This window comes from Neofelis nebulosa, chromosome 6 (genome assembly GCF_028018385.1).
Source record: "Neofelis nebulosa isolate mNeoNeb1 chromosome 6, mNeoNeb1.pri, whole genome shotgun sequence".
Taxonomy (NCBI): domain Eukaryota; kingdom Metazoa; phylum Chordata; class Mammalia; order Carnivora; family Felidae; genus Neofelis; species Neofelis nebulosa.
The window spans coordinates 133,848,261-133,867,141 of NC_080787.1; the positions used below are offsets into that span (position 1 = coordinate 133,848,261).

Here is an 18,881-nt window from a genome sequence, read left to right on the forward strand (position 1 = left end):
TATTGTGAATAATGCTTCTATGAGTATGGGTGTGCAGATATTTCTTCAAGATCCTGCTTTGAATTCTTTTGAATATATTATTGCGTATGCTTTTAGTTATACTCAGGTTTGCTAGCTTGTGCTTATCTTGAGGGAAGTGCTTAAGCTTTGAAGAAAGATTATCCAAATCTTTTTGTTTGATTCATTCTCTTGCTAACTTCAAGAAAAATTTTTCACCATGAATTAGATTTTCTGTAGTTCTAGGATCATGGAAAGGAGGGAGTCATTGTAGTGTTCTCAGCAGACACTGGCCATTGGGTTGTTGTACTGGTCTTAAGAGTGTCATTAGGAAGGAAACATAGAAGAAGACAGAGAACATTATCTTTCCCTTGCAAAGCTGTGTTGACTTGCACATGCATTACTCTCTGAGATTCTGGTCTCCTAATTAAGAAATGATTTAACAGTGAGAGGAGTCCAGTGAAGGAAACTTAGAGTGAATGCATTTGGTGTTTTCATAAAACTGACTGAAATGATTAGGGCTCTTGAGTCGAAAATGATGAAAATGGACAGGAGATAGAATTACTGGTTATAAAGCCATTTATTTCACTAGAAACATGAACTTGTTCTTCTAATCTTCAACTGAATTAATGACATTAATCTCCAACTAAATTAAATTAATCTAGACTTTTTGATGCTTAAGAGAGACACATTGTAGACAAAGAAAAGGAAGCACTGTTTTACACAGAAGGTGATCCCCAACTTTGCTATACTCAGAGCTGGTATAGTCTGAAATTACAGATTTCCAAAAAAAGGCAAGTAAACATTAGACCCACAGTAGAGTGTTGAATAAAGATAGTGCTGATTTGAGGCAGGATTTTAATTTTCAACAGCAATTTAGAGGATAAGTAATCATAAAGGATAACATTAGTATGTTGGGGAGGTGGCTTGAATATCAGGTTTCTTGCATTTTTTTGATTCATATTGTGGATTTTATCTCTCTTGTCCAACTCTACCTGAGTAAGCTTTTCAATAAAACAAGTATTAATGGTTCATGTGAATTTTTTACATAGTTATTAGTTATATAAATTGAAAATGAGAGAGTGTGCATTTTCCAATATGAGGCTAAGTCTTTAAATTATTTTACTCGTCAACTTTCAGTTTGTACGCTTTTAAGCAAAGGGTGCCATGCTTTATGGGTTGATTTCTTAACTGTGATGTCCGTGAGAAGAAATGATTTTGCCCCTGAGTTTTTAAGGGGAAACATAGTGTTCCTTTCTGGCATGTTCTTCCTGCTTATTATAAATATTTTTCTTGGATAAAGGATTGCATTTTAATGCACTTGCACTTTTGAAAATGTAATTACTAAAATGACTTTTCCTCTTTTTTGTGTATTATGTTACATTTGTTTTTAACTTCTCATGGCTCAATATTAAAGACTCCAAAATGGAGAAAAAGAATCAAAAAAGAATACCCTATTTTCTATTTTAAAAATTATATTCATAGTGGATTGTATTTCATTAAAGTCTATGAACAAAGGACAGTTAACTCTCCATTTTTTTCTCCAGATATATATATATATATATATATATATATATATGTGTGTGTGTGTGTGTGTGTGTGTGTATACATATTGTATATATACAATACACATATTGTATATATACGCATATATATGCGTATATATACACATATACATGTGTATATATATATATATATATGTAAGGGTGTGTATGTATATATATATACACATATATATGTGTGTGTGTATATATATATATATACATATATACATACATATATATATATGTATATACACACATATATATACACATATACACACACACACACCCTTGAGAAAGTCTAGGTGGCTTGGTGTGATCTGTCAGTGACATTTTGGTTTACATTAATCTTCTAGTTTTGTCTTCCCATATTAATAACTGATCAGCACCCCGGTAATTTTACCTTGAAATACTTGGATTTATTGCAAAAGGTGTATTTTAAATGATGCAACTCCCTTTTCAACAGTGTTTCCAGACTGGATAGACTAGATGGGAAGAGGTGTAGTTCTATAGGCACAGTTCTTTTACATGTACTTAATCATCTCTTCAGACTGCAGTGGGAAACTCACTGGAAAGGCAAATGGAAAAGCAAATTGACCTGGAGAGTTTCATTTTTAGAAACGTGTGACCTTAATTGCACCTAGTGTAGGAGCTTGGGGTTTGGTCTCCAAGGGAGCTCTTCTTGTGTGTTGAGTGTTGGCACCTAAAATCTCTTTCCCCCCTCCCTGCCTCCCAGATCCTTCCTGTCTACATATAATTACAGATGGGTCATGTCTCCTTTTTCTCCCCACCCCCCTCCAAGGCAGGCAGATAGGCAGACAGACAGACAGACAGACCTCTCAGCCCAGTTTATTTTTATAGTTGCCATGTTCTGTTCCCTTCCTACTTGTTTACATTAAAGTGGAGAACAGCACACCTTTGCAGAAGGCATGTTTTAAAGAAAAAAATGGCACAAAAGTATTATTTATTATAGAAATTTGAAAATATAGCTCATAAAAATAGCCTGTAAGAATCTCTCAGTATCTTAGAAATAAACTGTGCTAATATTTTACCTCTTGTCTTTCTAGTCATGTATGCATACAATATATAAACTAAACACTGTATACTCTTTAATGATCTACTTTTTTATTCCTTAATATATTGTGAAAATCCTTCCATGTCTTTACATCTCCTTTCTTAATATAATTTTTTAAGATTTTATTTTTAATCTCTACACCCAACATGGGGCTCAAATTCACAGTCTCAAGATCAAGAGTCACATGCTCCACCAAATGAAACCAGCCAGGGGCCCCCTTAATATCATTTCTAATGGTTGTATTTATACCTGAAAATGTACTTTTGAATAATCCTTATGGATGGATATTTAGATTGTTTAGAGGCTTTTTTTTTCAATTATGCCGAGTACTTTGAAGAACATCATTTTATTTTTATTTAAAAAAATTTATTTTAACGTTTATTTATTTTTGAGATAGAGAGACAGAGCGCGAGCAGAGGAGGGGCAGAGAGAGAGGGAGATACAGAATCTGAAGCAGGCTCCAGGCTTCTTGCTGTCAGCACACAGCCCAACGTGGGGCTCCAACTCACGAACTGTGAAATCATGACCTGAGCTGAAGTCGGATGCTTAACCAACTGAGCCCCCCCAGTCTTCCCTCCTTTTATTAAAAAAAATTTATTTCAGTAATCTCTACACCCAACATAGGCTCGAACTTAAGACCCCAAGATCAAGAGTCGCATGTTTCTCCGACTGAGCCAGCCAGAAGCCCCTGAAAAATACCCTTTGAAATATGTCTAAATGTGTGGGAGTCCTTAAGATAAATTTCCAGAGTTTGTGGGTCAACAGTCACATAATATTAAAATATGTTGGTACAGGTGTTGCTTCAGGAAACTTGTAATAAGATATGTGTCTGCCAGCCCAAAGCCAGCTTCCCTGCTTCCTTACTATATTGGATGCCAGCTGGTTCCTGGTGGTCAAATTCACTACATTTCTTCAGGCATCCTTTCCCTAGCTCCTTTGGTGCTTTAACACAGTTAAGTGTGCATTTTCTTCTGAAAACTGGAGCTCCTGGGATAGTCACCTACAGGGTACTTCTCCTCACTGCTCTGGTCTTGCATTGTCACAGGCTTGCTTAACGTCTTCACCTGAATATCCTGCTAACCCCTGATTCGTTAGGTGCAGAGAACGTCCTTTCTTCCCTAAGCAGTTTCTCTTCCTATGCTTCTATTTTTCTGTTTCTTCTTTTTTTTAATGGAGAGGCACTTCCATCCTTCATGTTGCCTCAAAGCTTGGGACTTATTTTGGCTTCTCTTCTCCTTCATTGCCCTTCCAGTAATTCAGTAGTCGGGTCATGGTAACCTTACCTGTATGATTCAATACCTCTTTCATCCATCCCTTCCCTTCTAATTTCATCGCTGCTTTGCTGCTTCTGGCTTTCAGATGTCCAACATGGGCGATTGTAGTAAGCCTCACTTTGGCTTCCTTTCTTCTAGCCTCCCTCGCTATGAATCCATTTTTCATATTAAACTCACTATAGCGCACTTCTGATCATGTTATTACTCTTTTGCTCAGAAAAAGTCAGTGGCCCACATTGTTTAAACTCTTAGCTTGGTATTAAAAATCCTCCATAATCTAGCTGCAGCCCATTTGAGAAATTCAATGAATGGCATTGCAGCTCTGATCAAACATTGGTCTGCCAGAGACGCTTCTCAGAGTTTTTTTGTGTGTATGTCCTGTTCTTTATGCCTTGAGGACTTTGTGTGTTCTCTATTTCACGGATGTCCCAACAGTGTTTACATGCTTCAAAGATATCCATTCAAATGCAGCTTATTCCTTGCACACTCACCCCCATCAAAAAGAAATATTTTTCCTCTGCATTTATGAATGTATCTGTCCCTAACGTATTAGTTATAACTGTTTACCTGTTAACTTATGTACTTGTCTTATCCTCTCCCCACCACCACCCTTCCACGATAGCTCCGTGAAAGTACCCCTGAATCTCTTTGGGGACCGGCATAGTAGATGCTTCCTCAAATACTATCTGGTGGTTGTAAATGTCACTGTTTCTTTGTTTTCCACAAAATAGATGAATAACTAATTTTCATTAAAAGGAAAGGTAGTAGGAAGATTTTAAGTGATGACAAATCAGCAGCTTAAGCTAATTTGTGCACAGTTGGTAATCTTTGCTTTACTTTTGCTCAGTAGCGTTAACTCCCAGGACTTAAAAGTAGGTTATGAGGGATATCGATTGTCCTGCTGTGAGGGTTGTAATGAAGGCAAGCTTCTCAACCCTGCCATGCACATTGGCATTCATTAAACAATCATTATTAGCCAGCAGGCTCAAAAACAGTTCATACAGCCAGTGTCATAAGCTTGGTAAACTCTAGTTCTCTGTCCTTTGGAAGGACGTGAAGGTTTTGGTTGAATTGAATGCAGCAGTATTCCAGGGCTGTGCCGTGCGGTGTGATGGCTGCTGTGCACTTGAACTGTGACCAGTCCGAGTGTAGATGTGCTATAAATGTAAAATACACACCAGATTTCACAAAATGTAGTAAGAAAAAGAGAGTGCAAAGTATCAGTAGTTTAAAAAATATTGAGTATAGGGGTGCCTGGGTGGCTTAGTTGGTTAAGCGACCAACTTTGGCTCAGGTCATGATCTCATGGTCCGTGAGTTCGAGCCCCGTGTCAGGCTCAGAGCCTGGAGCCTGCTTCGGATTCTGTGTCTCCCTCTCTCTCTGACCCTCCCCCATTCATGCTCTGTCTCTCTCTGTCTCAAAAATAAATAAACATTTAAAAAAAATATTGAGTATATGTCAAAATGATAGTATTTTGCTTGTATATAGGGTAAAGAACACATATTACTAAATTAATTTTCCCTCCTTTTTTTAAGGCTACTAGAAAATTAAAAATGAAAAATTTTTGTATTGTATAGCTTGCATTGGCCTTTAAAAAATTTTTTTTTTTAGTCTTTATTTATTTTTGAGAGAGAGAGAGAGACAGAATGCAAGTGGGGGAGTAAAAGGTACTGGAGACACAGACTCTGAAGCAGGCTCCAGGCTCCGAGCTGTCAGCACACAGCCCGATGCGGGGCTCAAACTCATGATTAGTGAATTCATGACCTGAGTTGAAGTCGGGTGCTCAACGGACTGAGCTACCCACCCCTATAGCTTGCATTGTGCTATAGAGCAGTGCTGATTTAGAGAGAGGATTTAGTTAGACTTAGAGTCAGCATTAGGCAAGTAGGATCATCGCAGCCAGTGACTGAACACAGGGCCCTGAGGGATTGAGCTTCCTAGACATACTAGATTTTTATTTATTTTTAAAAAGTTTTTATTTACTTTGAGACATGGAGGGGGAGAGGGAGAGAGAAAGAGAGAGAGAGAGAGAGAGAGAGAGAGAGAGAGAGAGAGAGTCTGCATGAGTGGGGGAGGTGCAGAGAGGGACGAGGAGAGAGAGAGAGAATCCCAAGCAGGCTCTACACTGCCAGTGTGGAGCTGATGTGGGGCTCGAACCCACGAACTGGGAGATCATGACTTGAGCTGAAATCAAGAGTTGGACACTTAACTGACTGAGCCACCCAGGTGACCCCTACATTTTAATTTTTAATCAGTAGTGGGACAGGTCTGTAAAATATTTTGGCCAGTCCACATTTATTGAATAACACAAAACTCACCGGTTGGAGAGAGTGTTTCTAACCTACTAATTACGCCAATTATCGAGCACAGTAAAAGCACATTTCTCACGTTCATTAAATTAATTAGCAAAGTCTCTGGTGTCAATGGTGATGAAGATAACATAGCTTTGTAGTGGCCACCTCCAGGGTTTAGCCTTTCTAATTAAATTACAGCTTACCTTGTCTGGAGTTGTTATCCTAGGCTGGGATAGCACGAAGCCCCCCAGAGGTTTATATGCTGGAATATGCATGCTCACCCGTGGCCAGCTTTTCCTGTGGTTAAGCCTCTCCTTTACCATCTTTCCTTTCTGGACTTCCCTCCTCAACTTTACAGAAGAAAGACATACCACTCATCCTCCCCAAATCTTACTGGGCTTCATTACTGCGTTATTATGCCAAACGAGAGTACAGTATTAGAATGCAAAGTAAAGGGCACTCCTTTAAGAATTATTAAAATGGTCAGTGCCTTACTGCTTCCAGAAGCAAGGTTTTGTGCCTGCCTGCCATCTATCCATCCATCCATCCATCCATCCATCCATCCATCCATCATCCCAGAATGAGAATTTTGATGTGAGCTGTTGCCCGTTTGCCCTGGAGACACATGTGAACATGGTGTTTAAATAGAAAACTAAAGTCAAACTTCCTTTGTCAGAAAGTCAGTCTGATTAGTTTGACAATGAGGTCTAGTTTTACCAATTAGGTAGTAGAGACATTTTCTAATAATTGCACGAGCTAAATTTGTGGCTCCTTAACAATGTGCTGGATATTATATCTTTTTAACTATTTAGATTTACCGTACATATTAATTGTCAACCTAAAAAATGTACATGGGAATTCTTTTAGGGGTTCATGAATAAAAATGTTTGAACACTCTGACTTTAACACAGGCACAGGATCATACTTGCTATGTTGAAATCTTTTAAAGTATATTGTAGACATCATACAGGAAGTTTTAAGTAGAGAAAGAAAAGGTGCGGAAAGGCACGCCAGAAGAGAAGTGGTAAAAAGAGAGACTCAAATCATGTTGCGATTGCTTGAGGATGACCACACCCTTGCAACCAGGTGGGCTTTGTGGCTGAGAATTCCAAAATGGTGATCTCAACCAAGACAGGTCCAGGGAGGGGCGTTGGAAAAGAATATGCAGGGAGGCAAGAGGGAGGGAAGTTTGGATGTTTAAGAAAACAAGATGGGTGGAAGGAGGTGGTTAATGAAAATTAAGAGGAGAGGAAGAGGGGAAGAGTCTCAGCCCCCAGGATTCTCCAAATGAAGGACTCTAGTCAAGAAGGCTGGTAGTTCTGGGCATTTTGGGAATGTTCATTCTGGACTCTAAGGTTGTCTAGACTTCTGCAAGTCTAATCTTGATGAGCTGAAGAGAGTTTTTCTCTGGTTCTGGAATTCCTTGGGGTCACATTGCTCTTTGGGGGTACCTGGGGACTCTTCTGGCATGACCGAATTAAAAGGCAACTCTCAAGCTTCCATGAATTGTCATCTGGTCTTCCCTGAAACACACAGTACTAAATGGAAGGAGTTCCAAAGAGGGAAGCCAGACAGTACTGCCACAGCTTTTAATTCATTGGGGTTGTTGGCTTCAGAATGCCTACAATGCTCATTCACTGATTATTTATTGCTCAGTGCTCTTCAGTATATATTTTTGTCTGACTGTAATGACCCAAAGTTCTAATTATAGAAGACACATGGTCTCCAGTTAAAGTTTTTCTGCCTCAGTTCTATAGAAAATAATAGCATTCCTACAAAGGAGTGTGAGGTCATATTTGGGTGCTGCAAGCATTTTTTTCTTTTTCTTTCTTCCTTTTTTTTTTGGATTTTTCCCCACGATTTTTTGTTTGAGAAATACTATTTATTGGGTATTTTTGTTTTATTATATGGATTTATTAGGAATCTAAAAATGAATCTACCAGACTCTCTTAGATTCCTCATACTGTGGGGAAAATGAGTAATTAAAGTCAGAAAATCACTATGCGAATATTTAGCAGTCTTGAAAGGACATGGTTTTGCTCCTATTTTAGAGAGTAGAACTTGTCATGACCAAGTTTGAAGTCAGATCACTGGAATGTTTTTTCCATTCAAGAATTTTTTGCCCCATTCTCATGAACACTCATTTGCATGGATTTTCCTATATCTTGAGATACATGTTTATGAAGATTTCTGTAGCCTGTAGAACATAATAGATCTTTAACTGGAATAAAGTGAGGGATTGAATTTCACGGATACTTTGTTTTAAAAAATCTAGCTTTTTAATCACTAAAATTACTAAAAGAATTAGTTTTCTATTGACTTTTCATGACAGTGACTCATCATCATTATGACTCACTCAGCTCTTCCTAAATAACCTCTCCTTGTACTATGACATTTCAAGTGATTTTAATAAAACTCCTTCACTGCTGGGATGAAAGTCCAAAGTGAAGTGTTTGCATCTGAAGCTTACAATTTCTGCCCCCATAAATTGAGTGCTTATTTTGTTGCATTTGCAACACATATATCTAAGATATGAAGAGTTTTGCCAAAAGGTATTTCCAGAGAGAGAGTTTCAAACCATTCTGGATGCCTGTAAATCTTACAGTCTTTGGGTTGACTTTAGCAGCTCTAGAAAGTGAAAGTAGGAAGACATTTCCTCCTGTATTTAACAAACTTGAATTCATCAAGTAGAAAGTAGGTAAGAGGTAAATAATCTAAAATTAGAAGATGCTCAGGAATTATTGGTTATATCTAATTTTGAAAATACAATCTTTGGAGAATAGATTAATCGTTTTGCAGTAGTTTGGGGATGAAATGCAAAAGTGCTATCTCTGTACTCCAGTGACTTTGGAGTAGCATGCTGTTGAACTCGGGCTACTTCAGAAAATCTTCAGGATATCTCCGAGTTTGTGGGTTTTTGCTTGGTAGTTTTTGCATTTTCAAAATGCAGTCTTCTGATCAGCCTCATTAGTCATTAGAGAAATGCAAACCAAACCATGACATACCACTTCACACCTACTAGGATGGCTATAATTAAGAAAAAGGAAAATAAATGTTAGTGAGGATGTAGAGAAAATGAAATCTCTGTGCATTGCTGATAGGAGTGTAAAATGGTGCAGCTGCTATGGAAAACGGTTCCCGTAGAAGACAGTTTCTCAAAAATCTAAACGTAGAGTCACCAAATAGAATCACCACATGACCCAGCAATTCCAATCCTAGGCATGGACCCAAGGGAACGGAAAGCAGGGACTTGGACAGATACTTGCACGCCACTTTTCATCGTGGCTTTACTCATGATAGCCAAAAGGTAGAAACAACCCAATTGTCTATCAACAGATGAATGGATGTGGCATAAATGTATGGCATATGTGTGGCATATACATACAAGGGGATATTATTCAGCCATAAAAAGAGATGAGATTCTGACACATGCTACAACATGGATGATCCTTGAAAACATTATGCTACGTAAAATAAGCCAGACACAAAAGGACAGATACCGTATGATTGTGCTTATATGAAATATCTGCAAGAGGCAAATGCATTCAGAGAGAAAGAAGATTAGGGGTTACCAGGGAGGAGGGGGAATGGGAAGATTATTGAACTTTATTTATTTATTTATTAATAAATTTTATTTTATTTTATTTTATTTTATTTTATTTTATTTTATTTATTATAAAGTAGGCTCCACATGCAATGTGGGGCTTGAACCCATGACCCCAACATCAAGAGTCACATGTTCTACTAACTCAGCCAGACAGGTGCCCCTGTGAATGGGAGAGTTATTGCACTTTATTTATTTATTAATAAATTTATTTTATATTTTATTTTATTTTATTTTATTTTATTTTATTTTATTTTATTTATTATAAAGTAGGCTCCATGCCAAACATGGGGCTTGAACCCACGACCCCAAGATCAAGAATCACATGCTCTACTAACTCAGAGCAAGAATCACATGCTCTACAGGGGCCAGGTGCCCCTGTGAATGGGAGAATTATTGCTTAATGGTTATAAAGTTTCTATTTGGGCAGATGAAAAAGTTTTGGACGTAGTGGTGATGGTCACACAACACTGTAAATGTAATTAATGTCACTGGATTGCATGCTTTAATATGGTTAAAGTGGCAAACTTTATTTTGTATGTATCTCACCACAATTTAAAAAATTTACTAATGCAACACACCAAAAACCTTTGAATTATAGACTTTACATGGATGAATTGCACAGTATGTGAATTATATCTGAATAGAGATGTTAAAAAAGTTTTGCAAACAGGAGTGCAAGATAAAGGGGCATGAATTCTGAGTTGATCTCTGGTACCACCTAAGTGTGTGCTGACATGGCTAAGCTTCCAACATGTCTAGTTTCAGGATGGGGTTTGATCAAGTGCTCTTCTTATGTACTTTCCTGCTCTTAAATGCTCTGATTCTGTGATAGTAAGACAGGTAGTTTGGGTGGGTTAGGTTGGTTTCTCTGCTGAAACAAACACTTTCCTCCAATGCTAAAAATGACAGAAATCCTAAATACAGTGCGGGTGGGGCTGTGGACTTTCGGGAATCAAAGGCTTCCAGAATTGCCATGAATTTGGGAGCAGAGTGAATGGGTCATGCTAGCAGAGCATGTGTTTGCTTAAAGAGGTTGCTTTTCAAAGAATCTGTATTTCCTTTTTTTCCTTAAGTTTATTTATCTAGAGGGGAGGGGAGAGGGTCAGAGAGAAAGGAGAGAGAATCCCAAACAGTCTCTGTGCTGTCAGTGTGGAGCCCAAAGTGGGGCTTGATCTCATGAACTGTGAGATCATGACCTGAGCTGAAATCAAGAGTCAGATGCTTAACCAACTGAGCCAGTCAGGTGCCCCAAGAATCTATATTTTCTTAAAAAAACATTTTTGAGCATGTATTTCTAACTCTGTACTCATCTTTTTATGGGTATAAACAGTTTTCAGGACTGAAAACTTTCTAATGTTTGGATTATTTTAGAATTACTCCTTTAACGTTGTATGTGAAAACCCTCTGTGTTTTCTCATAGATATGCAATTATGTTTAATTAAATATGCTCTTTTTTGCTAGGTATTTAATCTGAGCCTTTTCTTATTCTGTCTAGAATGCCCTTCTTGTTCTTCTTCTTCTTCTTGTTCTTCTTCTTCAATGTTTATTTACTTTTGAGAGAGAGGGAGAGACAGAGGCATGAGCAGAGTGGAGGAGGGGCAGAGAGAGGGAGACACAGAATCTGAAGCAGGCTCCAAGCTCTGAGCTGTCAGCACAGAGCACGACATGGGGCTTGAACTCACAGACTGCGAGATCACGACCTGAGCCAAAGTTGGACGCTCAACCAACTGAGCCACCCAGGTGCCCCAAGAATGCCCTTCATCTTTGCATGAACCAGACTTCATCAGTCCTCCAAGATATATTTTAAATGTCTTTTTTCCCCCCATGAAACTCTGACTTCTGCATACTTGAAGTTCATTGACTGAACACAGACTCAGGAGTTTCTGGGACCTGGTTCCATTTGTGACTGTCACTTACAAAGTGGGTGGTGCTGGGCAATTCATTGAACTTTTGTCCCTGGATCACAGGCTTCTTATGTGAAACGTGGGGTTGTTTTCCCGTTATTCTCACTTCACCCATCCCCACATCTCCTAAAGAGGCCATCGACTTATTTTTTGCTTTTTATAGAGAGAAGCGAAAGTCTGTTTCAAATGCAGTTTTTAAAAAGCTTTAATAACTTCAAAGTGTAAATGTGATAAATTTACAAAGATAACATGTGAAATGTTAATTATCTAAACTTCTCAATATACTTAGGTAATTCTGACAATTTTGAAAAGCACATGTTAAGGGTTTTTTTCAGGCCCTCTGAGGGCATCAGATTTTGAAACAAATTTGGAGTCGACACAGTCTGATTGAGAGCAGTCTGTCTCCTCTTGTCTCTGTGTGTTTACACAGTTGTAATCTTTGTCAGATTATTCATAATATTTACATATTTCCATGTGCCGTTGTCATGCATATTGTTTCAATAAGTGAATCGATCGTGTCCAGAGGCCGATAAAGTGGGTGTGAGACAACGACAGAGCTCGCTGAGCCTTGGTAGTGGATTTCTTTGGGCTTGATTAAATAAATGCACTACCCAGAAAAAGTAGGAGTGGGAGTGTGGTCTGAAATGCTTTCATTGGTTTCGAAATAATCTCTTCTGCTAATGAGAAACTGGCTTTCTAGGGCGAGTTGCATTTCATGAGAGGCTTTAATAAAGCCAATCCAAGTTTTAAATCATCCAGGAAGACATTTCTCTTTTGGCTTAAAGTCTAGGGACTTCTTGTCTCAATAGCTGCATTTTATGGAACTCACGTTATTGCCAGCCAATTGGACACTCTTCAGTTGCTTTGAAAGATGTACCGGGGGATAATGCTTTCTCTCTAATAGTAGTCGAATTTTAATGGTGGTATACATGTTCCTAGGACTTGTGTGTTTCCATAAGGGAAACAAGTCCTAATTTTTCCGCCACCTTTCCAGTTTAGGATTTAAATTGAGATTTGTTCCTACATTCTGCTGAAAGAAGTTTTGATACGCATTTGAGCTGGTGAAGTGAAAAAAAATATTGCAAGCCAGTTTCCTGGAAGATTTATCAGGCAGTTTTGTTGATGTTTCTTGCTTCACTTCTCTTACCCATCACAGAAATAAAATTCCAGGCTAGGCAGCAGCAAAGGCCCTTGGATCTGTGTGAGCATGTCAAAAGCATTTTAAGAAGAGCAAAATATTTTAGAGGAAGAATTTGGAAAATCAGCCTTAAGGGATTTAACACATTTTTCTTCTCCTAATTCAGTCCCGTGTTTGTCCCTGTAAGGGAAGAAAGGTCATTAATGGATAAGATTTGCTAAGCTCCAAAAGACTTTCAGAAACTAAAGGTTTTCTTGAATACAAATCTAAAGAAAATGCTTGTTTGGAAACTGGAATGAATGTATTTAGAGTGTAAATTATACTAACTTATTTATATAAAAGAATCCCGTTCTATGTAAGATTGTGTTGTCCATTTGCACGTTTTTATTTTGGAGAAATTTAATGACAGATTGGCTTGATAATGGACAGCTGAACAACTTCGAGACTTTGGAAGTTTTGTATACATTTCTAGGAGGGCCAAAATGATCGATCAGAAATGCATGGCTGAGATCTTCAGTTGTCTTGCTACCACTTTGCTAGCATATTTTCAACTCCCAGAGCAGGACCTGGGCTGGGATTGTCACCTTAATTGTTGTGGTGCAGAGGGCAGTTCTCTAGTAAGTGTTCCAAATTTGTTACATTTTAATCTCATAATTTAAAAGCTACAGGCTAATTCTAGTTCTTTTACTGAATTCCTCTCTAGTAGAAAATAAGGGTGTGTGTGTGTGTGTGTGTGTGTGTGTGTGATTGAAAAAGGGGAAATGTGAACTAAAAGCCTTATTAATATATGAACTTCTTCCTTCCCTTTTTTAACTGTATCAGGAAAATGAATACAGATGAGTGTTTATATAAATTTGTGAGTATTTTTGAAATGTTTGGATGCTGGGTAATTTTTCTTTACAACCTCATACTTTATTTCATATTGGTTACTTAGACTCATATTCAAACTTTGATTTGACCAAAAGATCAAATATATTATAGAAACATCAACTTATTTTTATAAACATCTCCATATGGCAGGAGTCTATTTTTAGAATTTGATTTCATTTTTTATGTGATAAAGTTGAAAAATCTTACTTATCATTTGGTAAGGTGTGGACACTCATTTCTTTGTCCAGTGTATATCTGTAGAGGAACCTACGAAGTATTAAATATTTTAATATGGTTTTGAAAATAAGAAGGTTAAGTGCTCAGGAAAGAGGATAAGGGAAAACGGTATTTATTAATATTAATCCCTTAGAATTTTCCCCATTTTTATGGCAAAAATATTTGAAGTTGTAAAATGTAATGAAATTAGGAGAATTTAATATTTGTGGCTTTTATATATATTTTTGTTAAGAGCCTGGTGTAATCATTTGTATGTTAAAATTTACAAAAATAAATCCAAAGGTTAATGGGATAAATAGTTAGATTTTCTCAGTGCTCTGAACACTGATACTTAACATTATATTCCTCTTGGCGGGGCTAGTCTAGTGCTCACTGCAGGTTGATGTATGTGGCTACCTTATATTCTGCGTATAAGCTCAGTTCTGTCCCTCTTGGGCGTGATTGCAAGGTGGGGGCATTCGGAGTGTGTAAGCAAGTCCTCTTGGTTAATAAATGGCTTATATGTGGCATTGATCGATGGTAGAAAGCCTGAAATCAGGTCTGATGCTGACTGCATTGTCCTTTCTGGAAGGAAGGCCACCTCGCAGTGCAATTAACATCAAGAAGGTTCCGAGACAACAGTTTTGTTTTTCATCCAGTTGCTCCCTTTGTGTCTCAGAGTCAGTCTCCAATTACCTTTATGGATGTGTAAAAGTGCAGTCGTTCCTGGAGCTGCTGCTATGGTATTTATTTCAGGAATGACCTTTTAATTGCAAACTCTCCTTCCAGAAGAGGGTAAGGACCAGAGATATCACAGACTTGGTGAAGTAGTGGCTGAACTTCTAATGACGCTGTTAGGGATGAGTGGGGAGGGAGGTCTGTGTTGAAGGCAGCCTTTTAAATTGATGCACAGAGGGCAGAGCATACTTGGGCCTCTGTGTTATTATTTTGCTGTTATGATGTGGGAGGCAGCCTGGCAGTATGGATGGAACCGGGACAGGCAGTGTATTTATATAGACAGGCAGAACCGCAGCTTTCTACGCTGTTCAGATACTCCTGAGGCAGCTTTCAGAACCAGTTAGAGATTGTTAATGTGCTGTGCTGTAGGCTTTAAGCCAACAGTGACTTGCTGGTTGTAATAGAGAACGGGGCGGGGGGGGGGGTGGGCAATTGAAGAGTATATGATTAGGAGTAACCGAAAGGGTAAAATGGATATTTATCTGCCATATTTACATGTATTCTGTAGTAATAATTACAGCAATAACGATAACAAAGAGCTCAATGCCAGCTCTTTGCTAAATATTCTCCAGTCATATTCACCAATCTTTACAATGCCCTTGCAAGCTGGGTGGTATTTATTATCTCTATTTTACAAGTGAGAACTCTGAGGTGAGGAGGCATTGTAATGACTTACCCAAGGTCACACACAAAGTGGACTGGGATACGGAGGCCTGTTGTGTTCTGTAGCCCATGTATCAAATGGTTTCCTTGTACTTGGTAAATCACGCTGCTTATCTTCAAGAAGTTCAAGATACTGTAGCTTTTAAGGTCAATTTTTATTTCTTCTGGCTTGGAAGATGAATTTGTAATCAAAACCAAAGTTGATCATTTTCTAAAACACGGCTCTGATTTCTCTACTTGTAAAACACGGAGATTGTATTTATAGATCAAGATCATTAAAACCTTGTCATGTCAGTCTTACTACAGGAAAACAGCTTGTGGAATAAGTAACCTTATACTAGTTTTTGTTCTGGAGGGTGTAGGACCTTGTATGAAGAGGAGGAAGATCATGAGTGTCTTTGTTTTTAGTGGATAACTTCGATTTGTGTTTGGGACATGCTAATGTCTTTATCTTGCTGAAATTATACTTAGAGAAAATGCAACAGAAAGTCTTATGTATAACAGGGTGAAAGTGAAGTGCTGGTTCTGTCCCACACATGTGGATGTAATGGTTGGCGGTGATATCCCCAGGCTTAGGGATGGACGGGAGGGCCAGCTCCCTGGGGAAGATGCCTGAACCTTCCTCTGCTGCAGGCATTAGCCAACTCCGTCAGCCATCATCTTTCTTAGCTGTGGATCATTGTGCCTCATGAACTGCTAATAGGACTGCTATTTTAAACTCTCCCTGATGGGGATGATTGTATTTGGTACTCTAAAGGTACAAACTTTCATTCTTTTCCCTTCTCTCCTTTTCCCTCCCACAGATGAACACAATGACGTGCAGAAGAAAACTTTCACCAAATGGATTAATGCTCGATTTTCAAAGGTAACAGAGACTTTCAAACACTTTATGGTGATTCAAATGCCTCTTTCTGATTGATGGAGTTTGGTTGGAAGTGCAGTGAATTTTGCCATGAAATGTGACCTAACTCTAGAAGTCTTCTGAGTATGCAGATACATTTATACTTTCTTTATTTATACTTTCTTTATTCTCTTCTCCAATATGTTTAAGATTTAATGGTGTAAACACCTTCATGGTAATAAACAGCTCTTTATTTTTACCTGGCACTCTCCAGATATATGCCAATAGTTTGCTGCTTTTGATACTGTGAATCCTGGGTACATTTAGGAAATGATTATATCATTGGGCAAATTTTGTGTTCATTTTGCTAGATAGAAGATGATTTCACTTTGCCTGGTAAAAATCAAATTATTATTCGGGCAGCTTTTCTACCCTGTGCAGAAATGCTTAGGGATTTTTAATACCTGTGGATGTGGCTAATAGTGTTTATCTGCATTGTGGTCCCCCCCGCCCCCGCTTTTTTTTTTTTTTTTTTTTTTTGGTGAACTTCTTCACTTCTTTCCCCAGGGATCCACTCTTTCTCAGCATTTCTAACCACTTGGAACATAATCTGTGTTTTGAGCGATATTCCTTTTAGGGGCAAAGCAAAGTGAAAGAGAAATTGGCAGTGCTGTTTTCAAACTTGTAATTATCCATTGGTTATTGACATTGGAATTTGGTCCTCTAAGTTTGAAGTGGGAGGAAAATTTTCAGGACAGCATGATAGAAAGATGGGTAACAAAGGTTTCTTGGAGAAACATAATCATGGTCTTTTAAATAGTCAGAAAACTACTTTATTATTATTATTTTTAAGAGGGAGGGAGAGAGAGAGAGAGAGAGGAGAGAGAGAATGCATACCTGTGGGGTAGGGGAAGAAGGAGAAAGACTCCCAAATAGGCTCCATGCTCATTGCAGAGCCCAGCTCGGGGCTCAATTCCACAATCCTGAGATCATGACCTGAGCTGAAATAAAGAGTCAGATGCTCAACTGACTGAGCCACCCAGGCACCCCAAAAGCTACTTTAATTAAGAGTTATTATTTTCAAACTTTTCTTTTTGAGAAGGTTGCAGAGGTCAGGACCATAAACACTGGTATTTCTTTGAGGCGAGGTGAGAATGTTTTAGATTACTTTTAGTAGCAGCAGGGTTTGAAAATTGTTCCACATCTCAATAATTATGGGTGATTATTTGATTGCAAGTGTTTTCTTTGGTTTTGCAAGTTTGTGTTGAGGGATGTTTTTATTTTGCCTCTGAGAACGTAAGGGTTGTGAAAACTGACTTTGACAGAAGGATCAAGAATATAGAAGTGCTTGCATAATTGGTGGTTTTATGTGTAGGATTATTCCAGAGCAGACACGGGTATTTTGGGGGAAATTTTAACGTGTTCTGTTTAGAGACATAGGTAAGTAAGTAACATCCTGGGTGCTTTGGATTTGGCATTATTCAAAACTTTTGAAGTATCCATCTACATGTGACCATGTTCTGAGTAACATGGTTACAGCAACTGAGAGAGTCTGGATATGAGATACTTCATTCCACTGGTTTTATGAGTGGCCAGGTACATAAGATCATCTACCCTGATTGTTATTGAGGATGATATGGTCATTTCTAGGTGGAGCAAGTTAAGCAGACCTACTTTTTAGCAGCTTAATGTAGTCATTGGGAAAGAATTACCGTAGAGCTGATTTTATTTTTTATTTATTATTTTTTTTTCCGTAGAGCTGATTTTAAAGATCGTTTGAAAGCATCGTAGTCTTTTTTTTTTCAACGTTTTTTTTTTTATTTTTTTTTATTTTTTTTATTTTTGGGACAGAGAGAGACAGAGCATGAACGGGGGAGGGGCAGAGAGAGGGAGACACAGAATCGGAAACAGGCTCCAGGCTCTGAGCCATCAGCCCAGAGCCCGACGCGGGGCTTGAACTCACGGACCGCGAGATCGTGACCTGGCTGAAGTCGGACGCTTAACCGACGGCGTCACCCAGGCGCCCCTGAAAGCATCGTAGTCTTGATAGACCTGTGTTTGGGGGACATTTGAAACGGGGCAAATTACTTTTGCCCCTAGTTACAAGAATGGAGAGAAACAGTGCAATAGGGCATGGAAAGATGGAGGGTAGGAGAATTGAGGTGACAATTGAGAAAGAAGAATTGAACATGTTTAACTTGATGGGTATCGCCATGAATTTGGCTCAGGCAAGATAGCACCTTGGCAGTGTGGGACAGACTGTTGAATGGGAGCATCTCCCAGTAGATCTGCTTAATCTCCAGGCCCAGAGCCATCAGTGATGCAAGGCTGGCACCAAAGCTGTACCTCGTACCCCGTGTGGCCAAAGTACTCCTTCTCTAAACTTTAAAACTTTCCTCACTGCAGTTACTGTCCCTTGACTTTTTCTCCATTGGACAGTTCTCAGTGTCTTTTGAGCATTTGGCTCATGTGTCTGAATTTTCTCAAGAAATAGCTCAGTGTTTATCACTGGTCATTAACATCTTTAAAAAGACCTGAAATGACACAAAGTCGAGTACTACCAGAATTGTTTACTTAATGAACTTGATCTTTAAATTTGTACATTTATAATGTATATATTGTTCTGTAATATTAAGTGAGGGTTTTAAGCCCCATGTAAATTATTTGCCCCAGGAAGGTTGTAATTATTGCCAGGATGGTGAAGAGACCAGGTAATTATTATC

General features: G+C 38.4%; 1 protein-coding gene across 6 annotated transcripts in view; it reads left to right on the top strand.

The window, feature by feature from the left end:
- The window catches only part of UTRN (utrophin), a 514,842-nt gene that overhangs the window by 85,839 nt on the left and 410,122 nt on the right, over positions 1 to 18,881 (top strand). For all 6 annotated transcript variants that reach the window (XM_058736181.1, XM_058736184.1, XM_058736182.1 and 3 more), the window contains exon 2: positions 16,121 to 16,182. In XM_058736181.1, the coding sequence (XP_058592164.1) occupies positions 16,121 to 16,182 (62 nt within the window). The remainder of the gene's footprint in view (positions 1 to 16,120; positions 16,183 to 18,881) is intronic.